General features: G+C 33.4%; 1 protein-coding gene across 16 annotated transcripts in view; it reads left to right on the top strand.

Annotated features, from left to right (window-relative positions):
• Positions 1-25,303, top strand: part of GPC5 (glypican 5) — a 778,624-nt gene that overhangs the window by 537,437 nt on the left and 215,884 nt on the right. The window contains exons 8-9 of one of the 16 annotated variants that reach the window (XR_014584732.1): positions 14,420-14,553; positions 15,231-25,303. The exon at positions 15,231-25,303 is cut by the window's right edge and continues 2,444 nt beyond it. The exons of 10 other annotated variants lie outside the window; for them this stretch is intronic. Coding sequence is in view for 4 of the 6 variants with exons in the window: in XM_083837010.1 (XP_083693136.1) it covers positions 14,420-14,463 (44 nt within the window). In the remaining 2 variants the exon portion in view is untranslated. 5 more of the 16 variants (XR_014584733.1, XM_083837014.1, XM_083837010.1 and 2 more) reach the window with 5 other exon arrangements.

Here is a 25,303-nt window from a genome sequence, read left to right as displayed (position 1 = left end):
AAATTCAAGAGTATGTTGATGTTCTCATTTCTAAGCACTTATATGTATATGTATTCCTGACATTTTATTCTAATTCTTTGTTCTGCCTTTATGCTTCCATTATGTAATGCTTGTTGATACATATACATGCATAGACTCTGTGGTATTTTAGAGTTATAAGTAATATATTTAAAGAGGGCTTATAAAAAGATGGAGAGCTACTCTTTGCTCAGTCAAATAATGACAGGACAAGGGGGGATGGTTTTAAATAGGGGAGACTTAGATTAGAGGTCAGGAGGAAACTTCACTGTAAGGTTGATGAGGCACTGAAACAGGTTGCCCAGAGAGGTTGTGGATGCCCCATCCCTGGAGGTGTTCCCTAGAGGCCATGTTGGATGAGGCCAACCTGAGATGACGCCATCCCTGGCCAACCTGACCTAGTGGGCGGCATCCCTGCCCATGTCAGGGGGGTTGGAACTAGATGATCTTTAAGGTCCCTCCCTTCCTGAGCCATTCTGTGATTCTATGATAAGTGGATGACCTATGAAAGGAATAGATGGCAAAAAAAAAAAACACTAAAAATACATGCAATTTGCTAACAGCAAAATTAAAGGTGAATGCAGGTTGAAAACATTCTATTGCTGTAATATATATTTTAAAAATGTGTTCTTTATATGCTTGTATAATTCCCCCAAATTTTGTGCGTAAAGATTGCATAGTCTATATGCACATATGTGATTCAAGATTTCAATGCATTTGCTACTGTTATTACTTCAGGCACACAGGTACACACATACAAGTTACACACACACGTACACACATACACCCCTATTCAAGACCAAAATTTACAAGGTTAGTCACATTTATTTTTTTTACTTAATAATGTAAGTTGTAATGTTTGTTCCTTCATTACTTTATGTACATTCTCTCACATAAGAACATGGTATTCTATTTTATCATATTTTACTTTCTTTTTATGAGCTTTTAAAGTACAAACACTAAAAAAAACCAACATGTAATTAAAACATATGTTCTAGAGGACCAAGACAACTCTCAGCTCCTCTTCACATAGATTGTTTATTGCTCATTTTCTTCAGAGGTAATTGTTTAAAATGAATAGACGTAATGAAGCATGGCCTAGCAGGGAGAAATTTTGTAACATAGTACACCAGACTGTTTTGTATACAGGCCCTCATTTTAACAAATGTGATTTTAATGTGTCTTCTGAAAACTGAAATGATACATGCTAGAAGATAGGAGAAAAATAGTGAAGCATAAATTAAAAACTGATTGTTGTATTACTGGTCACTGAACTAAATACTTTTAGATGTTTTCTAATTACATTGTAAATCATCTATTGGATATGTACCTTATTTAAGAATTTAAGGGGCAAAGCTTTTCAGAATTAAGGGTAATTTCAGCTGTACAATACGTAGACAGGATAAGTGCGCTCAAAATCTCTGCTTATAATAATTCCCAATATATTCCAGATATCCAACCCTTTACTGGATATTTCACCCCAAGCCCTCCCCTCTGTTTTTTCAGAGTCTGTGTCCATTATACTGATTGCTGTGACACCGCTTGTTGTAATAACACTAGTTTTAAATGTCACATTTCATATATTCATATTCATGTGACTGTGGTGCAACAGGACCACACTGAGGGTGAAAAATCCAACCGGAAGCATAAGAAATATCAAAGTGGAACAATGAACATCACATAAAGTGGTTTGGGGCTATCTTTCCTCTCTTCAATCAGAATAATGGAATGATTCAGTTTGGAAGGGCATGAAGAGCTCTCCAGCTCCAACTTCTTGCTCAAAGCAGGGCCAGACATGAGGTTGGACAAGGATTCTCAAGTCTTTGTCCTTGGCATCCAAATGAAGACAAAAGGTCTAAACCTCTCTACAGTCACTAAAGAAAAGTAGGCCTCTTCGCAACTTAAGATATTAATTCATTGTCCAAGGTTTGTTAGGATGAATGTTAAGTGTTTATCAATTTAAAATAAAAGAGGAGTAGCTATTATACTGTAAATTTACCTGCTTTCTTACAAAACACTCATCTATCAAGGTAAAACTTGCTTCTACAATACTAGGGAACTCTACAAAAAAAAAAAAAAAGTTTAATCTTTAGAATTATTTTTCTATATGTAAAATAGATACAAACATTTAAAAAGTTGAATGATTTAAAAAATCAATCAATATTTTTAAATACACATATATTGAAAAAATATTTAAAAGTTTTCCCAAGAAGGTTTCTCACTCATTTTTTAAATAGTTTGAAAAGCAGACAATTTTTTTTTTTCCGTTCTATGGAGCCACATCACATCCCAATGCTCTGCTTTATTCTGTACCATCCTGTTTGATCTCATCAAACTGCAATGGTGTTCAAAGTTACAATGATGTATAACAGAATTACTGTAGTGTCTGAGAAAAAATCGTGAAGATGAAAAATTGACTTCCCACTCACATACCATAACCAATGAAATTTTAATTAGAATTGTTTTAAATTAATTGACTTTGAGTATCATCCTTAAAATCTCATTTAAATTTAAAAAAAAATCACATGTATCTGTGTCACAGATCTTTGAATTAAAGATGATCTTGAATTGTAGTCACAAATACTGCTTTCAAAATACAGTATCATCTCTATTTTTATCATTTTATTTTCTACTGACACAGGTAGAAAGAAGTAATTCTGTGAAGATGCTCATTAGTCTGAATGTAGTGAAAAAAGATCCTGTGGGAAATCATTTTTTCACTGTAACACATCTATTGTAAGGAATCACACATTCAGAATTTATCTTTGATAAATAAATACATACTAGACTGAGATAAGTAAACTTTCAAACTCAGCAGTTCTTAAGGCTAACGCTTCTAAAAATTGGCTTATGCATATTGAAATTTACTGGAGACTCCTTGTTCTTTTTTTTCATTACATTATTAAAAATAGCAGTGTTTGACACATTTGTGCACAGAGATTTTTATGTTACCCTGGCAAGATAAAAAGCTGACATATCTGCTGCTGGAATGTAGTCTCATCTGTGTTCACAACGCAAAATGGGCAAAAGGAATAGAAAAGGCATTTTTAGAATAAAAAAGAGAAAGAAGGAGGTTCTTGTTGTTACCTTGAGAAGCCTGAGTATTAAACTAAAACCAGAATTTTTATTTATTTATTTATTTATTTTTTTCCAGAAATAGAAATACCTGTATACCTGTATAATGTTTGGAATACACACACACACACATATTTAGAGAGTACACAAGAGGGAAAAATATCATTCAAAGAAAGTATTCTGTTTGCCCAACTGAAGCTTACTCAGAATAAAAATTTTTGGTGTTTTGACCTACATCAAATGTTGTTTACATTAGACAGGACTGACTGTAGGTCAAAAAGTCAGAGGGTCTGCTCTGATGTTTTATTTTCTTTGAATACTACTGTGAATTTTCATCTCTTGGAATATGTTTCTAATGCATTTTTGACAACTGATTTCAGGTTGGTAGACTCTTTGGGGATGGGTGTGAGATGTTGATATATTCATTTTCTTCCTCTCCACCAGAACTGTTTGAATCACAAAATGCTTCATGTGTACTGACCTAGAATGTTAACTGCAAATGAGAGGTACTACATATAGTTCGATAGACAATGTCCCATTTTAAACTTTGATGATGATACAAATACATACCTTGTAGAAACAATTCTGTTATCTCAGTCTGCCAGTATCCTACATTTGTTTTGTAAACACTTTTCTGAACCAAAGAGTTAAAAAATTCACTTGCAAATAACTTTTGCCCATTCTGTCTGATTTATTTAATTATTTACTTACTTATTTGTTTATTTTTAGGATCAGTATACTATTAAAATATGAAGGAGCACTGAAATAATACATGGTCAGAGCATATATATATATTTTTTTCCCCCCCAGTTTTCATTTCACAGAGAACAGCTTGTGAAGAGTCCCAAATGAAAACTTTTTAATGTGAAATGCATTAGAGATCATGTTTCATAATAGAAAATATTTCTGGAAAACACTGCAGAACAGATCTCCACCAACACCACCAACAACAAAGCTATAACAAATTACTGGAGCAAAGTTTGAAGAGTTGTAAAACATTTCAAGGATAAAATAGGCATGAACACTTTTGTTTGAAACTGTCTTGGCAGTGGCCAAGACACTATCACAATGGTGGCAAAGGCACAACAGTGTCCAACATGTTATAAAACATGTAGAGATTACTTTAAAGAATGTATTAGCTACCCAGGGACTGATATGGTACATTGAAAAAGAAATGAAATGCCCTTTGTAAAGTGAAACCACGAGTCACAACATTTATTAGAGTTCTTTCAGGGAATGAACAACGATGTATTCTTGGATTTTTGAAACCAGTTGATCATGTCCCTACTAAAGACTTACAAAAAGTCTAGAAGTGAAAAAGCAATAACAATAACAACAAAATCGTGAATAAATGGTTAGTTCTAAAACATGAGAAGGTTATTATGTATCTGGATGTAGAAATCCCATGCAGTTGGAGTCAACAAATTTATGACAAATATAAAATATTACTCAGGAATTAGATCTTAAGATTTTAATAGGTAGTTCTATGAAACTACCAGTGCTCAGTATGAATGAACATGAAAGTAAAACATATACTGAAAACAATTAGACAGTGAATGGATAACAAAGCAGAAAATATTCTTAAAGCTATTGTATAAATACACTGGCACACTAATGATTGAGGGCAATTTCAGAACTCTTATCCAGCTTCCTGAGGTCTAGATATGGTTCATAAAGTCTGTTAAGGCAATCAAAGCTATGGTGTGCTTTCTGCACAGTCAGTCAGCAAATACAGTAGAAAATTGTCAGGGGGCAAAACAGGAGATGAAAGAAGATTGAAATAGGTCTCTAAAATCCTGAGTGGCATTGAAAATAGAAGAAGGGAATGACTGTTCATTTTCTTTTCAAAAATAAGGGACATCTAATGAAACTATCAGCAGTCATATTTAACTCCACCTCCCCAGAAAGAAGACCCTTATTCACACAGTATTCTGTGTAATTCCACACCGCATAGGTGATTACATGAGTTTACAAAGCAACTGTGAAAATTTTGTAGAAGAAAATATCACTGGGGAAAATCAAATGAAAAGAGTATCCCCATCATCATCAAACCTCCTCAGACTAAAATCTAAGAACACCCCTGCTCCACAGCCAAAAGAAAAACAACAAAACAAACAAACAAACAAACAAAAAACACCAAAGTATCAACAACTAAAACCACTTTGATTCTAGAAACTAGAAGACAGTTCTGAAGAAGAGTTATTTTAGGCTAATCCTGTTCTTACACTCTTTCTTATGTGTTCTACAGGAATAAGGTGATCTATATGAATTTTCTTACATTTTTATTTTCCAACCAAAATTTGTGAGCTATAGTTTGAACATAAAAATTATCAGTGATACTCAGTACTGCACAGTAGCAAGACCAGAATATGTTTCTGGTACCAGAGAATACTCAAAAATTAATAGGTTTCCAATATATCGAGTTCTGGGTTTTCATTCTCATACTTATAAAGTAAATTAACTGTTAACTAATAGTCTGTATTAATAGCTAATCACCTAAAAATAAAAATAATGTTTCTGTCTCCTATATGAAAAAATCTTTTACCACCTATTATTTTCTCTATATTAAAGTACCTATACATTATAATCAGTACAGAAAAAATCTTGGCACCAAATACAGAAATGCAACTCATAAGTCTAGAGATGTTACATATTTAAGAATGCAATTAAAAAATGGATGTAACAATCCTCATTAAGAACACGTGTTTATTTTAATGGTACACAAAGACATCTTCAATTTTCAAAGATTCTGTCATCTTGTTTCTATTTCAATTCACTTATCTTGCTCATTTTCTATGGATTCCTTCTACAAGATATAACACCTTCTTTCTATATATGCTATAAATATTTGCTTTATTCTTACTTACTAGATTCATGTTACCCCTTCCCTTCCCTTCCCTTCCTTCCCTTCCCTTCCCTTCCCTTCCCTTCCCTTCCCTTCCCTTCCCTTCCCTTCCCTTCCCTTCCCTTCCCTTCCCTTCCCTTCCCTTCCCTTCCCTTCCCTTCCCTTCCCTTCCCTTCCCTTCCCTTCCCTTCCCTTCCCTTCCCTTCCCTTCCCTTCCCTTCCCTTCCCTTCCCTTCCCTTCCCTTCCCTTCCCTTCCCTTCCCTTCCCTTCCCTTCCCTTCCCTTCCCTTCCCTTCCCTTCCCTTCCCTTCCCTTCCCTTCCCTTCCCTTCCCTTCCCTTCCCTTCCCTTCCCTTAATCTTTATTATAAATCGATCGTAGATCATAAAATTAAGAAAATTTTGGTCCTGAATACTTCATTTAATAAAGTCCTCTTTGAGTTCTGGAGTCAAACACAACCTGGAAGAATAGGCTATCTGAAGACTGAAGTTGCTCTGAATTTCTAAAATTCTAATTCTCTGTAGTACAATGAAGGAATTTAAAGTGGGATCACTACCAATTTGAACACATACTGTACATAACATAGTCTGTCTTGCTGCAGACAGGCTTGTGAGAGTTAAACTGAAACTCATATTTTTCCTCTTTTAGCCGAAGTATATATGAGATTAAATATGTGGCTGATCTATAGTCAAACTAAATATTTCTCAGAGGAAAAAAATGCCATATTTGCCTTAAAGTAAATTCTTTTGTGCTTCTTTCTAAAGTATTTTATGACAGCTATTTTGTAGTTCATGCTTTCATCTCTGATGGAAACTTGCTATACGCAACCAACTTTAAAGTTTAAAATGATACATATGACTCTTGTTAACATAGCTGCCCAATTGATGAAGTGATTTTAGCTAATAAGGTAGTTCATTTGTAAAAGATCACTTTCCTTAGCTTAGCAAAATCCAAAGATGTCGAAGCCTAGATCTGACCATTTGCACAAACAGTGCACAGACTTAAACTGTCAAAGACTTGGTAGCTAAACGTACCAAGAGGAGAAATGAAGTTACAGCTTTGATTCTTGAAAGAAAGATTTGTGCCTAATGTTTTTATCTTTTTTTTTTTTTTAATTATTATTATTTTTTTTTTCATTTTCTTTCATGATTCTGTGTCATTTTCATGTTGGAACAGAAAACCTTTCAGTATAGTTTCAGAGTAGCTGTGTCACAATGATTTCAGGAGTTTGTCAGATTCTTTCTTTTTTTTTTCCTAGAGAAGACCGGACCACTATCAGCAGGCAAATAGCATGTCATAGTGGTAGAACACTCAAAGAAGACAACTAACATTATTGAAATGAATAATGCCCTCCACCTATGGTATCTACGAACCATATTTTTTCTTGAATTATTTTCTACTTATGTTCTTCTCCTTCACTGTTCCTCATGTACTACATTTCTTTAATAGAAGCAGGGCATATTTCTAGCCTTTCAGGTTTTTTTGCCCTTGCCTTTATGAATGTGAAATGTGAAAGTTATAGGCACCAAACCCCTCATTCAAATGCCCTATTTGCATATATTAAAGATATCAACACTTTTTTTTTTCCAAAAGATTATCCCTCCAGAAAGCAAATGTGAAATTAAATCATAACAGTTAGAACATTTATAAAGTCGATAACTGTGAGAAGCAAGGCAAACAAAAATTCAGGAATCTTCAGATGACTTTATGATGGACAGAATAATGACCTTTAGCAAAGTCTTTCTTCATCTCAGGCTCAAGGATATTAAAACCCGAAAGAATTTTCAGAAAAGTCTCTTTCCTGTCTGTACTCATGACTAGTTTAATACAGGAAATGATTTTCAAGAATTCAATGCACAGCTTTTTCATTCTGTCTAAATCAATGAAATGAGAGCACCATAAGATACTCATCTTAAGACCTTAATAACAAACAGCCTGGACATTTCTAAATAAGGCTGTCTAACGATTTACAACTCACGGAGATGAAAAAAGTCTCAAGAGGATATCAAGAGGGTATCAAGGACAATTTCAACAGAGATATCTTCATCTTACTATATAGATTCTAACTCATAACTGTGACTGATAGGTAGATAAATGGATTTGTAAAAAGGTCGTAAAAACTTGAATTCATCTTAACTTTCTGCATATACACTTTTATATAAAAAATATATATACTTTGGCGTTGTCAAGACTGGAATTTTGTTGTGGTTCAGCTGACAATTGAAGTCACTAGCAAGATCTGACTTTCAGATAGACATTACATGATTTAGTCCTTCACTAGAACTAAAAAGGTCTGGCCCATAAAGACGTGAGATATTTACTTAAATTACTGAGCACTGACCTAATGGTTCTGTGCTTAAGTTAGCACTGCGTTTTAGTCTGTGGAAAAATGATGGATGAATAAGTAGCTTAAGCATCTGATGCTCTGAAAAAGTCTTTTACTTTTCTGATATGACTTTCCACCTCTATCCATGTGTACCATGTGACTCAGACCTCAGTTTTCTGTTTCTTTCATTGTTGATTGAGTCTGATGTTTTACCTTACTGTTGCTGGGGCTTGAAGTGATACGTTTGCAGATAGGTAGGTTCCTATGGAAAACAAGGCAAAATATGAATGCAATGCCTGAGAATCATTTGTGTCCAAACACATATAGTAGACATGAAGGATAATCTTCAGCTGGCCAAATAGATGTGCCTACAAAGCAGTCATTTACCTGTGACCTAATTACTTGTGCACCCTTTACAGGCAATGAAGAGAAACAGGTTCTATTGGTCATGATTTATCGTTTTCAAAGGAGACTTAAAACTGTATCTGTGGATATATGAGAAGCATCTTAATCAAGCTTATTACAGGAAATTGGCTCATACACTTTAATATTGTAAGATAACTACAATTAAATTACTGTAACTGCTAGAGAATATGTCAAGCTTCTTGCCAAGAGCTATTAGACTTCCAGTGACCTTAAATTTAGCAGCAGTCCAGTCGCCGTAAGGGTTGAAAGAGCCAATTTGCCTGATCAGTGTTTTTTCTAAGATTTCCCCCCCCTCCCCCCCCGAGGCAGTTTTAGAACTTACTTCATCATGTAAGTGGAGAACATTTTTTTTTTTTTTAATAAAATTTACTCCACTGTATTGAAAGGGCTGATTCTGCATCCTTAGCACTCATCAGTTTGTTTTGGGGTGTGCAGTAGCACCTGTTCAGCTACATGGAATAAGAAACATATTTTGTTAACCATAAAACTTAGAATCTAAAATTCTTCAAAATCAGATGAAAGCAGAGATGTCATCAAGGGAACATAGTTATTTATATCAGATTTACATATATGGATGGTGAATTCAAAAATTTTTTGTGTACTGTTGGGAAAAGGGTTTTAGCATTCCTTCTGGTCATTAGAACTGGCCAGTGATATCTTCTGTACTATATACCATATCAAAAAAATACAATTGCAGAAGCCCTTCTTTAGTCTTTTCTTATATAGAGTGTGCATTGTTCATTAGAAAATAGGCTTTTGCTGTGATGAAGTCAAGATATAAAGTGTATTTTAAGAGTGTGATTGCGGGCAACTTTTGAACATTTATTTTAAGCATCTGAAAAACATGACTGCCAAATATCTTAAAATCTTTTGGAATTTTTGGCCACAATGGTCTTAAATATTAATAATAATGATTAGAGAGGTTTTTTTCTTAGCATATATTGTTCTTGAGTTGTCTTGCTGCATTACACAATTAAGAATACACGCTAATGATCGTGTTTTGTTGTTTTTGCTGTTGCTATTTGTTGTTGTTGTTTTTGTGCACTGCATGAGATTTAGATTCAAACCAAATTGATCTCATGAAGCTTATAGATCTTCACCTTGACTCTGCACATCAGTACTGCTAAGCTGTATCCTCTCTGTGAAAGCAATGCCCATCAGATATCTCACTCTATGAATAATATGCTGCAAACAATAAAACATTACAGAAAGTTTCAGAATGAAAGGATGGAGGAGTGGTAATTCTGTTCTTATTTTGTTCTCAGATTTATCTTTCCTATATCAGTATGTCAGTTTGGTATATTCTGATTGTGTTTTATCTTTCTTGACCTTTGCTGGATACTTGTATTTGTCATAATCCTGCATGTGTCTCAGTGATGCTGGTTCTTGCTGGCATCACAGAAGAACATTGTGATCACATAAGTGGTTGTAAACAAAATTAAAACACTGAGGAAGAGCAGAGCAGTCATCATAATTTTTCTGTTAAAAAAGAAAGATACAAATAAATATATTATCCTGACTTAATTAACTTGTATAGATGAGAAAAAGGATTAAATAGTGTCAGCCAAGCAGTCACTGTAGCAGTTAATTGCAATTTTAAAATTATGATTCTTACTAACATAGGTTAATAGTCTCTGTCGGAGATGTGGTGGTGTTGTGTTTTCTATAGGTATGTCTATTTTCTTGACAGCCTCACTAGTAATATCAACTGTATTCTTTCCTTTTTGTAGAATTCCATGTTTTTCCATCTTATAATGTCTTTGGATCAGAAAAACTGATTTTACCTTTCTGTAAAACTCCTTTTCATTAACTGTATAAAAATGAGTCTTGGGATGAAATCTATATCTTGGCAATGTTTAAGTTTTTGTTGTCTGTTTTTAGAATACTTTTAAAAAAAACATTATTATTATTATTTTCACAGGGGATTTTTTTTTCTCCTCCTATAGTTTCTAGCTCTTACTTATTCAAGCAGTGTTCTGTCCTGTACTCCTTACACAGCAAAACATTTAACGACTGTGCAAGACTAGTCTGAGCTAGGACTGTAGTTCTGATACCAAATTTACAAGCTGTTTGACATTGTCTTATAATAATTAAATTACAATGTTGGCTTTTTGTATAAACACAATCAATCTCTTTCAAAACATAATGGATTTGGTGTGTGTGTGGGGGGGGTTACAAGGTGAATGTGCTTTCATTTCTTGATTAATTGGTGTCATTAGTGGTTAACTGCCCTGATTAACTATCTATTTAAATACTTCATTTTAGAGATGGACTGTCTTTTCTTTTTATATACCAGACTAATACCTATTTGACTAGTTCATTTCAGAATAAGATAGCTTACATTTGCACATTACTTTACATTGGCAGTCTTTTGTAAAAAGTCATTTTTGGAGGCTACATTAAAAATGAGTCTATACTTTAGAATAAATATTCATCTCTGTACATCATGATACCTAGAGAACAGATTCATCTCACTAGAAGTACTCTTTGGAGGCAATCTGCATGTCAGTACATTCCTTGTACTTCTGAACCCTTCAGAATAGTATTTTAGTAAAGAGTGCATATAAAGATTACCATGATAACTTGTCTCCTGAAATAGTCACCTAAAACATATATCTAGAACTAGGAAGAATTAATCTGGACCTAGAGCTTTATAATCTTCTGTAGGATTCAACTCTAGACTGAGATATGTGATTTTTTTAATAACTTTTCAAAATATTTATCGTTCTTTCAGAGGTTCTTGTTGTATCAGAGGTTACCTATTCATGACCACTGTATAGAGTTTGATCTTAAATCAGTGCTGAATATTAATGATTTACTCTTGTGCATGGAAAAGTGCTGTAAGATTTTGGGATTTCTTTCACTTCAAACAGGTCAAAATTGTAACATGATTTTTGGGACCAATATTCAATTTATGTTGAAAAATAAACACTAGTGTAATCCCTGTAGTTTCTTCTGCAGGGACTTAAACACCTGACTAACACTTTTACATCAAAAGATGCAGATTAGCTCCAAAAATAATGGATATGGGAAATATGTATGGGGAAAAATAACACAACCACTACCACCACCAACAAACTCTTCAGTTAAATTACTAATTGTTTGAGCAATGGACAGTCACTGAAAAGTAGGCTCCAGGAACTGGAAAGACTAGGACTACAGATGGGATTTTGATAGTCATAGACATACAAACATGCAAAACAATCAGGGTCATTAGGGAAAGAAGGCTATAAGAACAAGTGAAGGTAGTAGAACATACACGTTTGTTTATAATAAACTGAAAAAGAACAGAATCAAAAAAATGAAAATCTGAGTTTTCTGGACCTTCCACAAAGACATGACTGTTAAGGAACTTCCTGGGTTTCCTGCAAGCTTTAATTACCCAGTTACATGAAACTATATCACAATGAACATTGACATCTGACTGATCATTACAGTAAATACTTATGATCACTCCAGCCACAGAAAAACGAAAAACTTAAAAAAAAAAAACCAAAAAAAACCCGACCTTACCCCAAACCACAATGTCTTGAGTATTAGAACAACTATTTATGGCAGATAAAATAAGTATTTTGTATATTCAACTTTAAACGTGGGGTGACAGGAAGAATATGAAAGGTTGTGGTTTTCTTCAAAATACTCTTAGTTATGTTATTTTTTTCCTTCATGATCCTTTCATAATGGAAAAATTAAAATAAGCTAAAATATACTAGATGCATTTCAATGTGGCAAGAAACACAGTTTATCAATCCCTACCATGTGATTTTCTTTTCAGAGTAAAACTTGCTTGTAAATGCTGTAAAATTGAAAGAGGTTAAATAGGTATATATTCCTAGAAGAAACAACATATACTTCAAGAAGAATGTGAATTTTCTAATCAACATCTTGACAGCAAACTACCAAATGCCCCAACTGTTAAACAGTAAGTACTAGCTAGCTAAGCAACATGAAATATTTTTGGAGTCAGTTTCTTGCTCCTTACTTTCTGTGGTGAATCTTAACTCAAAGGACAAGGGACACTGCAAATACACTGAATGAAAAATTGCAATGTTGTTCTGAAATGCACTAATGGATAGTTATGCATATAAATTGTTGTGATTAATTCAGTTTGTGAAATCAATACAATTGCTCCCTCCTGAAACCCTAGAGGCCAATGGAATTGTATTTATTAAAACACATTGAAAACAAATTTCCTTTTCTGTTAGGGAAAAAAAGCAAAGCAAACAAACAAACAAAACAAAACAAACAAACAAAAACAGACAAACAAACAAACAAACAAAAAACCTTCCATTAGCTAAATGCAGAGTACAGGGAAGCAGTGTGTTTGTGATACTTGTGATACTGAGCAGGTATTGTGATACTTGATGACATAGTTCTAGGAGCACGGTAGTTACTTTATTTTTCTGTAACCATGAAATTATTTTCATTGAAAACATGCTCTGTGTTTAACATTTATTTCAAAAACACTATATCATCCCTCAGAACAGTATGAATTAGCCCCAAATGAAAAGAAATGCAATAATTCGATTTTAATTTTGAAGTATACAATCCATCTTAAATACACATCCTTTCATATTAATCCTGTCTTCAAAAATCCCTGATGTTTTCTCGGTATCTCTCTATGTGTCAGAATTGAAACTGTATCTTCCATTACTGTTTTATTCATTCACACCTCAATACTTACATAATCCCTATATAGATTAAATTTCTATGGCCTTTGCTGAGAATTTCTGTTAGACTTTTATTGAATGATTTTGCCCTAACAGAATGCTTCTTGTACTGGAAGCATCTATCTATCTAATTATCTATCTATCTATATCTATATCTATCTATCTATCTATATCTATATCTATCTATATCTATATCTATCTATCTATATCTATCTATATCTAATCTATATCTATCTATATCTGTATCTATATCATCTATATCTATCTATATCTATATCTATGTATATATATACACATATATTCAGTACAGGAAACATATGTAATTTTGGAGTCTGTAGTCTTCATTTACACTCTCCTAATGTTGCTTTGGATCTTGTTGCTATATGAGCTAGAATTATTTGCTTGTACTTCTGATCTCAATATTATATTTATCTTTAAAAAAACATGTATATAACTCTCAGCTAAGATAACCTGCCCCTCTTTTAAAAAATGTATTTAAAGAAGTATTTGAAAAGTTTATTCAGAAGCCTAGACAAAATCAGAGATTGAGAGTTACTAGATTACAGCAATAATGGTACTAAATGGTACTAAAACAGGAATTTATGTGGGGAATCCAGGATGTACACTAGAGATAAAGATGATAGGTATGACAAGAAACTCAAATAAATTAATCCCAAATATATAAATCTCAAATAAATAAATGCTTCTGATATTCAGATATAAAATAATCCACATTGGTGTTAAATCACTTGTTATTATTTGTGAGTCAAATGCATGAGGAGATTATGCTCTAATTAAAAATAATAATGAAAGCTCATGAATGTTTTTTCATTTGTTTATTTGTTTAGTTGGATGGTTAGTTGGAAGAAATATTGAGCACAAGAAAGAAGTTCCAAACTCTGAACCGTGATTTTTTTTTGTTTGTTTGTTTTTTTCTTCATTCCCAGAGTGAAGTGGAGTGAAACAGGGTAAACATTAAAATAAAATTAAGTTTGTATGCTTTATATCTTTGAGGAATTGGAGATCAGCCATGCTACCCATAATCCCACTATCTTCCCAGGTCTCTGCTGCCAGAGAACATTTGCCTATCACTGCAAAAACTAACAGCTGATTTTTACCTCTTGCTGACATGGTCTTCTGCTGCAGTGTTGAGGGAGAACCGGGCAAAGGAGGTGACAAATGTTGTTGCAAGAGGTAACCCATCAGACGGAAGGTTTCATATCTGAGACCACTTTTTTATGTTGTTGTTGTTTAATCTGGCAGGCAGCTAAGTACCACTCAACCATCCACTCACCTTCTGCCAGTGGGATGTGGGAGAGAATAGGAAAAAGGTAAAAGTACAAGAACTTTTGGGTTGAGATAAGGACAGCTTAATAAGAAAAGAAAGAAAAGAAGAATAAAAAAGAAGACCAAACAAACAAATAAAAACAAGTGATGCACAAAGCTTTTCCCAGCTCACAATCTGCTGATCATGCCCAGCCAGTCTCTGAGAAACAGCAGCCTCCCCAGTCAACTCCCTCCAGTTTATTGTTCATCATGATGTCATATGGTATGGAATATCCCTTTGCCCAGTTTGGTCCAGCTGCCCTGGTTCTCTGCCCTTCCAGCTTCTAGTGCACCTCCAGCCTCCCCACTGGCAGAGTGGTATGAGAAGTTGAAAAGTCTTTGGCTTATTTGTTGCACTTTGGCTTGAGTTGTTGTACTGCTCAGCAACAACTAAAGCATTGATGTGTTATCGACATTGTTCTCATCCTATATACAAAACAGCAGACATAACAGCCACTACGAAAAAAATTATCTCTATCCCAGTCAAACCCAGGACAATGTTTAACCTTTTTTTTTTTTTAATTTTATTTTTTTTTCCCATGCAGTGCACTGGCATTAGATGGCTTATGTTTCCTGTTTGAGTAGCTCACACATGTTTAGTGTGAAAGGAGACAGAAGAGAAAGAAAATTGCTTATTTAAGGGAGTACAGGAAAAAGTAACCTTCCAAGACCAAGAAAAGGAATCATTCCAATACCTACAGTAAAAAAGGGTTTTGAAAAGGAGAAGCTGAAGGAAACAAACATTTGTTAAACTTCTGGAGCCTCCTACAATGACATGTATTGCAAGATCTGCACTAGCTCATCACAATGCCATACCTCTGCTCTCACATCCCCCAAACTCTACCCAGGTACAAACATCTTTGATTCACAATGCGTGTTCTTTGATACTTAGACAAAAATTATGTAATGGGTAAAATACCAGAAGCACATACTGTACAAAATATTTTTGCTAATGCTTGAAGCACCATATTATTATGTAAAAACGAAAAATAAGCAAGCAAAGGAAACACCTGCAGTGTATGATAACCATCTTTTTTTTTTTTTAAATAAATAAACCTCAGTATAAACACTTAAAACAAAATATTTTTTCAAGCTATTGTTCAGGGGATATGCTGTGACAAACTGATGGGAATTAAAGAAAGTAAAAACTGAAAATAATTGATATGTGTTATTGTTGCTAGACGTTAACAATGAGGACATTACATTTTCTTTCAGAGTAATTTGTTTGATGTTCTTTTTGTTACTTGCTTTAAAGTGTCTCATCTAAAGTGTGTGCTTATCACTGTAAGGTTATTTACTCTATCCAAGGTAACATCTAGAAATAAGTCTTTGCAAGATTTTTCTTAATGTCCGAACATTACTTGTATCAGTCAACAATAATTTTCTTCTTTATGCCCACCAGAATTTTTGCATCTTTCCAATAAGTATGTCTTACATCTTCCATGCATTCTCCCTTTCTCCCTACTGATTTCTTCCTTCCCTTATGGTCCCAATCCACCTAAATGATTTCCTCCCTCCTATGATTGTGCTGTCTTGGAACTAATGCACACTGTATAAACTAGAAATCTGTACGTTTTTTTTTACTTTTTTTTTTTTCTTATCTCATGTATGCCCAGTTCTCAACAGGGAATTAATAATATAAGATGTGGAGACAAAGAAGAGTTAACAGTAATGAATATATAGAGATGAAAATTACCACAGCTAACACTGTTGTGTTAATTTAATAAAATTAAAAATTAATTAAAAATAAAAAATTAAATTAAAAAAATAAAAATTAAAAATTAATTTAATAAAATTAAAAATTCCATGCACTAAAATAAGGAAACTGAATTGTATCTCACTCTGCATTTTGAAGGTTAGGCCAAAATAAGTCTGAATATATTTATTTTAAAATCTCTGGTATTACCATATGTCTGGATAATAGCAAATGATTAAGAAGTCAAGAGAAGTAAACCAGGCATCCCTGATAGGTTGTCCTCTATAAGCTTTTGATTACATTGGGAAGGAAAGATTAATCAAAGGACTGTAAAATATAAACAAAACATGATGAAATACTACTTAGGCTTACCTAATATAAATAAGGCCAGAATAACCATATAAATATATAAATATATATATATAATGTTACTGTCCAAAACAAGAAAATGTATCAAAATTTACCATCTGGGTTTCAGAAACACGTTTTATTGGTGACACATGAGATTTCATAATTCTAGGTGGAAAAATGGGGATTAGTTCAAGTATTATAAAATGAGTGAAAAGCCAAGGATATTGATGATAACAACTGGTCCTTCAGGAGAAATATGGATATGTAAAGTTAGCAGTGGAGTTTTTTAGGATTACACAATTTTACTTAATATTTTCAATAAGAATTTAAACGTAAGTTACAGGCAAACCGTGAAGAAATTATCTGATGACAAACTCAGAAGCAACATTTATATATGGAACAGTAGAAATATCACTGTTGTTGAAGATCCGAGCAGTAACAATCTCATGAAACCTAATGACATTGAACACAGAACTAAAAGTTTGACAGAAAACAAACAAACAAACAACTAATAACCCAAGAAAGATCCAGTATTATACATATATATATATATATATATATATATAACTGCATTAACAGAGGCATGTCCAGCAGGTTGAGGGAGGTTACTGTCCATCTCTACTCTGCCCTTGTGAGGTCCCACTTGGAGTCCTGCATCCAGGTTTGGGGCATCCAGCACAAGAATGACGTGGACTTGTTAGAGCTCGTCCAGAGAAGGGTCACAAAGTTGATCAGTGGTATGGAGCAGACCTGCTATGGAGAAATGTTCAGCCTGAAGAACAGAAAGCCCTAGGGAGACTTAATTGCAGCTTTGCAGTACTTAAAGGGGTCTTATAAAAGAGGTGAAGAAAAACTTTTTACTTGGGTAGATAATGATAGAACAAGGGGGAATGGTTTTAAATTAAAAGAGGGGAGATTTAGACTAGATGTTAGGAGCAAAGCCTTCACTCAGAGGGTGGTGAGGCACTGGATCAGTTTGTCCAGGGACGTTGTGGATGCCCCATCCCTTGAGGTGTTCAAGGCCAGGTTGCATGAGGCCCTGGGCAACCTGATCTAGTGGGTAGCATACCTGTTAATGGCAGGAGGTTGGAATTAGATGATCTTTAATATCCCTTCCAACCCAAGACATTCTATGATTCTATTTTGTATATATATAAAACCCAAGATTTATGAGCAATGTAAGGCATCTTAGGAAAAGCAAAATGCTTTTCCTAAGCACTTGTACTAAAAGTAAAATATTACAGGTATTATGTGAAACATTTACATTACAAACATCAGTGTTGTGATACAAGGCATTGTACTCACAAGGCATCATTTAGTCCTGAGTGTATTTCTGGACATTCACATTCAAAAAAGGTTAATTTAAGAAGGAACAAATGTAAAAATGGCTCAACAAAATAAGGAGAATGAAGAATATTTTATTTTATAAGGTGAGAGTAAAATAATATAATTTACTTAGTCTACCAAAGTTAACATTAGGAGAAGACATATAGATTATAAAAAGATCAAGGGAATAAATGCTGGAGAGAGAGGAAGAAGTTTGTATGTTAAGATGGTGTCGAATGAGAATGAGCATTTGTAACTTTTTATGAAGAATTTGAGTCTGGAATTTTAAGAGGTGGTGTGACAGTGATATGTAAACACAGTTCCAGTAAATCCTTTCAACAGAAGTGGTAGCAACTGGAGAGCTAATTCATTGTCATCTAAGGCTTGAAACACTTTTATGTACCCGCGACGTAAGAGGACCAGATTCAGCAGTCCATGAGATGCTTTAAAGTCCTGTGATCATAATAAGCATATAGAAAAATTCCTACTTTCTGTTAGACTTAATATATTTACTTAGAAGTGTGTAAGTGTAGTGCAATAAATATTGATGTTAATAATACCACAACTATTTCATCACATTTCAGATACGGGAAGATAAAACCTTTCCTGTGTGTAATGTTGTGTTTTGAACCAAATAATGATCATTTTAATCTTTTATAAAAGCTTCCTTCATTTCTAATTCTAAGAATAAGATAAACCTCATTATTTATTTTATAGTATGCCAGTATCTCTGCAGTTCTTGCCTTATCAACATATAAATTAACTTGAAATACACAAACATTTTCTTAATACATACCATTTACAGGAAATAAACTTTCCAGAGTAAAGAGTTAATTTTTAAATAACTAAGATACTGTCACGAGCCATGCAAACTGTGAATGAATGAAAAATAATTGCTATGTTGTGGAAAAAGAATCTGACACTTCTTACTTCGTAGGCTGTGAAAATTGGGGAGGATTAATAAATGTATTAAATAAGACACCAGCTAGCAGAAAAGGATATATTCCCCTATTCAAAGAAAATCTGGACTAATATTAAAGCCACTTACAGTCAATTTATTCTGTAAAGAAATTGCTCTAACTGCATTTTTTCATTAGGGAAACAATATTTTTAAGTGATTTTTGCTGCTCTGTTTATACTTAAAAGAATAGCTTTGTTTTGAATGAAAAGTGTGTGTGTGTCAGTTATTTGGTTTTGACAAAACAAATTTACATATTTCTGGTGATGAAGGGGTTACTTAAAAGCATACCCAAGTTGGTAGGTCCCTATTGCTTGACATTCATGACAGCCAGTACATCCTATCTAGATTTAGACACTTATGTGACCACCTGCTTTAGGAGGTCAGTCTCTTTCTGTGGTATGCACATATGACAAAAATAGAAGTAAGCTCACTTAAAGTCAGAAGCAACTTATTCATTCCTTTCTGTGACAATTAAGTGGGGAAAAAAAAAAAAAGAAGAAAAAAAAAAGATGTGTTTAAGCACATCGCTAAATGTTTAACAAATAAGGCCCCAAAGCCTAAGGATATTTAGGGCCCTAAATGCCCTTGAAATCCTTGGAAATTGCAGTCACTTTCTTTTACAGTGGATGCCTTATGAAGGATCTTCCAAAGAGACAAAGTAGGTCTTCAGAGGTCTGAAGGCCCATAGAGTCATTTGACTCCCTAATCAAACAGATCTGTAAGGATTGTCAACACAGATGTTTTAAGAGCACTGGTGAATGAACGTCCTTTACATTTAATATGAAGGCTGCAGGAACACTAGGATAAGGCCTGTGTATTGTGTGATACTATTTAGTTACCTGTAAAATATCAATATCTTTGAAGATGCAATCCTTAGAGCTGAAAGCACAGATTTTCAAATATTTTGGTGTCCTGCTTTTTTTGTCAATTAAGCCTGAACATATACTTTTGATAATGCATTCTAATATATATATATAATTCTAAAGAAGAAATACAATGTTCAATATACCTACTCAGAAATCTTTATCCAAGACACTAGGAAGGTGTCACCCAATCATGATTTAATGAACTCCTCTCATCGATATAGTTGGTAATAACACCCAGCATGTGTAACACAAGTATGAATACCATTTATAAAATCAGTTTAAAGGTAAGTACTAATGGCAAATATACAAAAGGTAATAGCTGGAAGTAGCTTGCTTTATCAGATTCAATATTATTTTTAACTACATTTGAGAAGTATTTATATTATTTACCATTTTCTAAGACCCAGTGAGTCATAGGAAAAAATAAAAATCATAATTAAATAAGGTTGTAAACTAACCCAGCTTTGAGTATATTAAATACACAAAAAGACTGAAAATATAAGTCAGACTTTCTCTAAAACATGTTGAAAGCTGATCAAACAGTAAATGAAGTACATCTAAATACTGACATAAGGTAGCACTAGAGCTATTGCTGATAGGCCCACATGGTACCCTAGCAGTACCACAGTAAAGAAAATATCCATAAATGAGCTCACCATTCGGTATTTTGGTCAGGTTTTTGTCCCCAAAGAAATATCTTTCCCTTAGTAGCTAAAAGGCAGCATTATATCCATATGTAGTACACTAAGAACAAATCAGTTTATAGCAAAAAGTGGACAGGTGAAATATATTTCTGCTTCATTTAATGACTGTTAGCTGTCAACATACTTTTCATGGGAGCAATTATACTCATATTTGCCTTAAAGAGAAAACTTTTCTCTATATTTCCCCTATTGCTCCTCCCTCTGGAGTATTCCAGTATCTGCACATGTGCAGGATGAGGTAAATGAAATGAAACTGACAATTGATGGATCCTTTCTGTTTGTATTATTCAGTCTTGGAAGTTCAATGTACTGACTGCCCTATATCACTGAAGATATACTTCTCAAAGGATTATCATAGATATTTGACTGTTCTGTGGCAATGCCCAGGAAGAGCCATATGGGACTGCCTGCCCTGTTTAGGCTGTGGTCAGATTACTGCTTGCTGTTTTGTTAGTACAATTTAGTAGCACATTCCAATTATTACTGTTCCTGAAAGCATAGTAACCAAATGTGGGTTTCTTGCTTGTCAGTTGTTTTGCCCAGTGAAATGCATTTGTTTAAATTACCTTGGTTGTGTTCTGATCATGCTAGCCTTATTCTAAACTACAAAGGCAATATCAATTCTAATAATATAATAATATTGTAAAAATCACTTTCTGTCTATGGCTACAAATGCATTCATGAGGGTTCTAGACCAAATTTCAGATATAAGCCATAATCTCCTTGTTTGACTTGCATCTGTGCATCTTGCATCCTAAATAAGTAAGGTGTCCCCATGGTCTTAGCTGCTCACCAGAGAAAACATTTCTTTTTTTTCTATACTGCCTGCCAGATGGACCCCAGTTGTGAAATACAAAATATTTCCTATTCTCACATAAAAAAAAAAAAGATAAAATCTGTAAACTATTTTTTGCTCTGAAAGTGCATTTTAAAAGTGTTTCTCTTTTTTAGTTTTTATAGAAATAGATGTGAACTATGAAGTTATCTACATTATATGATGGATGCAGTTTGGAAGACTATCTTTCTTAATTCTATTTTGTGAAATGATATAATCTTTAGGACAGAATAAAAATAACACTAGTTCTCAATTTATAAACAGAATAAACACCTAAAGCATTGTACATAAAGTATAAAAAGTTGTACTAGCTAAAATCTATCTTTAAAGTTTTCTCTAAAATAAAGTGCTAGTGTGCTTACCAAGGAGTACAGTTCAAAAACTATGTTGTTATTCAGTCATAAGATACATATTGCTCTGCAGAATAGCAGTGAAGTGAAAAAGCACCAGGATGTTGCTGTCAGATGAGGAAGATTTATTTTTACAAATAGAGATAGAATTATTCTCTCTTAATTTAGATGTATCCAAAAGTTAGATGTCAAAATCTGAGTCGTCAAAAATATCTTTATTGGTGCATTTAGAAGGATAGAGACATTTCCAAAATAAATTTCACCTCATTCCAAGGCGGGTCAGATCAATCATTTTCTGCTTATTCTTCTCCATTGACTGTAAAAGGGGACCATTATTAACTAGTGCAAAATTAAACATTTAATTACTAGATATCTAATGACTTCTAAATTCCTAATAGATGAAAATATACATTTTCTATTAAACAAACAAACAAAACAAACAAAAACACAAACACACACACACACACAAAACTACTCTCTTTACAGAAGAAAAGAACAAAAGATTGTATTGCAAGTGTGATATCTTAAGTTTTTTTTTTTTTTTTTTCCTTCATAAATACCTTGTTTTAGCAGTCTGTCAACATAAATCCTTGGATTAAATGCAACCATAACAAGATAGGTATGAAATATTTGGTAATGTAAGAGCACTGGCAGCTACTTCAAAGGCCCCATCCCTTAAAATGTTCTCCTTTTTTTTTTTTTGTTTTGTTTTGTTTCTCCTTTTTCTATTAGAAGGTATATTGTACTACACAGCTAATCAGGTATATTGCATTAATGTCAATATTGGAATTATTAAAGCCAATTGAAAGTATTTTTACTTGGACTTAAAGTATAAGGAAAGAAGAAAACATATAAGAAGAATAAGAATGTATAAGAAGAAAAAGTATAAATTTCTTTATACCAAAGAAAATGTTCTGTGTTTCCAGTTGTGGAAACTCTTGAAGAGCACTAAATAAGGTTACATAATTATCACTTCATGCCATAAAGTGTTGTTTGAAATGACAACTGAAAAGGGAGTCTTCAAGGAAATTTATGAGGATATGTCTTACCAGAAAGGCATTGGGCTGTGGCTTAGAGTACTTCAATTCCAGTGTCTGATGTAGTCTTAACTGCATGGTCTTTGGCTACATCTGTAGAAGTGGAGATGATACTTTCCTGTCTCCATGGGATTTTGTAATAGTAAATGGGTTAATGTTTGTGAAAAATGAACATACTGCAACTGCATTGGTGGTGGTCATGCAAAGAATAGAATTTCAGAGTTTGTTAAAATACTTTTAATCTCTAATCAAAATAAATGTCTACACAAAAGCCAAGAATTAAAAGAAAAAAAAAAGTGTTTTGTATATGGTCTAAAGAGCACAGATAACATATATATGCAGATAATTTGGTTTTATATTGTTATCACATAATCTATAGCTATTATGATCTTTTGTTATATCTACTACATGGAACAGCTGCCTTTGTTTTGTATAACAATAATGTTAACAGTCAAGGTCCTTAGCCAATTTAACTATTTTATCACAGGAATATAAAACTGCTGTTTCTTTAAAGAGGTGAAAACAAAGGATCTTCCTTAGAATTAAAATTCTTCTTAACATATGTTATACATAAAACTTGGGGGGAGGGGGAGATACTTAAATGAGCTTATTGCTACAAAAGGCAGTGAACAGATAATGTTTTTTAAGGAATGAACATTTGAGAGGGGTAAGTATTTTATGCAAAAGTTGTGGCACTGAGCCACATTATAGCAAGCATATATTCCTAACATAACTGTGCTTGTTATGCATTTCAAGTAATTTTTTATTTTATTTTTTTTCCCTTGACAAAGGCCTGTACAACACAGAGGGAAATTACCTCATGCTTTTGTAAAAGCAAAAATACCAAACTTTTCACAAAGAAAATACAAGCAATTTCCTTTTCCATGAACATCAAAAACAATGAAACCTACTTCATTCAATGCTGTGTCTTATGGTTGATTGCAGTTTCTGGTCAAAGTTTTCATTGTAGGTTGAAGTATTTATAAAATGTATCTGGCTGTGTCTATAAGACGTTAGTTCCAGCAGCCTTCCAAGGCTTCCAAGATTCTTAACCTAGGTTCCTCATCCACCTCTATCAGAGAGCTATGTCCTTTCTTCACTCTGCCATCGACACAAAGGAAATCCTGTTATGCATCCCAAACAGCTACCATCGCGTATGACTTGTTAATCAGAATTCTAGGTCTGTGTGACGTCAAAGGTTATCTGAGATATATACTACAGCAATATATATTGAATAAAATGAAAAAGCTGTGAATACTTCATCATCTCTATCAGTTAGGGCAGCTGTAAGCTCCTCCTCTTTCCATAAGGGTACTTTCAACAACATGTTAAAAATACCTTTTCTAAAATAAACTTTTTCATCATTCTTCTTTGAAACTAAGATTAAATTAAAAATTTGCTGGGGACAACATAATTAAAAGCATGTAAACATAAATATGTACAATGTAACTGCATGAACCTAGTTTCTATGTGACACTAGTCTGAAAAGCTGGATTTTGCTTTTCAGAAAAGCAAAAACAAAAAAAAAAAAGCAAAAACAGAATATACATCACTATGATGAAATACTTCTCTTCCTTTTTTTACTAACCCTGACAAATGTGGGGAGGAAAACACTAAGTATAGGTCTCAAAATCCTCTGTAACCAATGTTTAAAAAATCAAATTAAAAAATCTAGTTCTGTGAAATGGTTCAGATGAAATCCTTCACTGTCTTTTTCATGGATAAAATCGTCCTTAGGTTTTATAACACTGATTAAGATTATCAAAAAACATAAAAACCTCATGATCACCTCACCAAAAACAACAAAACATGACAAAATTTAAATTACAGATCTTTATAATATTGACTGCAGTGGTAGAGTGCATAGTATGGATATTTGCTTGATTTCAAAATTTATTATTTGTCAGTCTTTCTACTCAGAAGGACAGCTGTTATTCTAAATCAAATACTCAGCTAAATAGGAATGAATGCTTATGGAAAAGACAAGTGTTAGAGTAATGCAATTCCATAATAGACAGAATGTTTACAAGCAGACGTTGACATTGTTGAAAATATAGCATTCTTGTATGTTTGTCACAAAGGACTACCAATGAGACAGGAACTTCCTGCAGGTTCATAATTCCCTAGAAGGAATATTTCATGTGTTAATTCAGGGATTTAAAACAAAACAAAACAAAACAGAACAAAACAAAACAAAACAAACAAACAAACAAAACACAGACATTTATTTAACATCAGTCTTAAGAAGATAGACAAAATGATATCATATAGAATGTGAGCTTTCTGCCCTGTTGTACTCCAATCCTAGAAATTATTCACGAAGAAATCTTGTAAATGCTTGTGTGCAAAAGAAGATTAGGAGTAAGCTTTTTGAGAGGATGTACATCTGGAGTTTCACACGCAAATTCTGGTGGTTTGGTCTTAGCCCTAATATTTAACCATCTCTCTGGTATTCTATATTACTGTCAAAAGGAGATTTTGACAGGAGTATT

The sequence above is a fragment of the Anser anser genome, assembly GCF_964211835.1.
Source record: "Anser anser genome assembly, chromosome: 1".
Classification (NCBI taxonomy): Eukaryota; Metazoa; Chordata; class Aves; order Anseriformes; family Anatidae; genus Anser; species Anser anser.
This window is presented reverse-complemented; position numbering and strand designations above follow the sequence as displayed.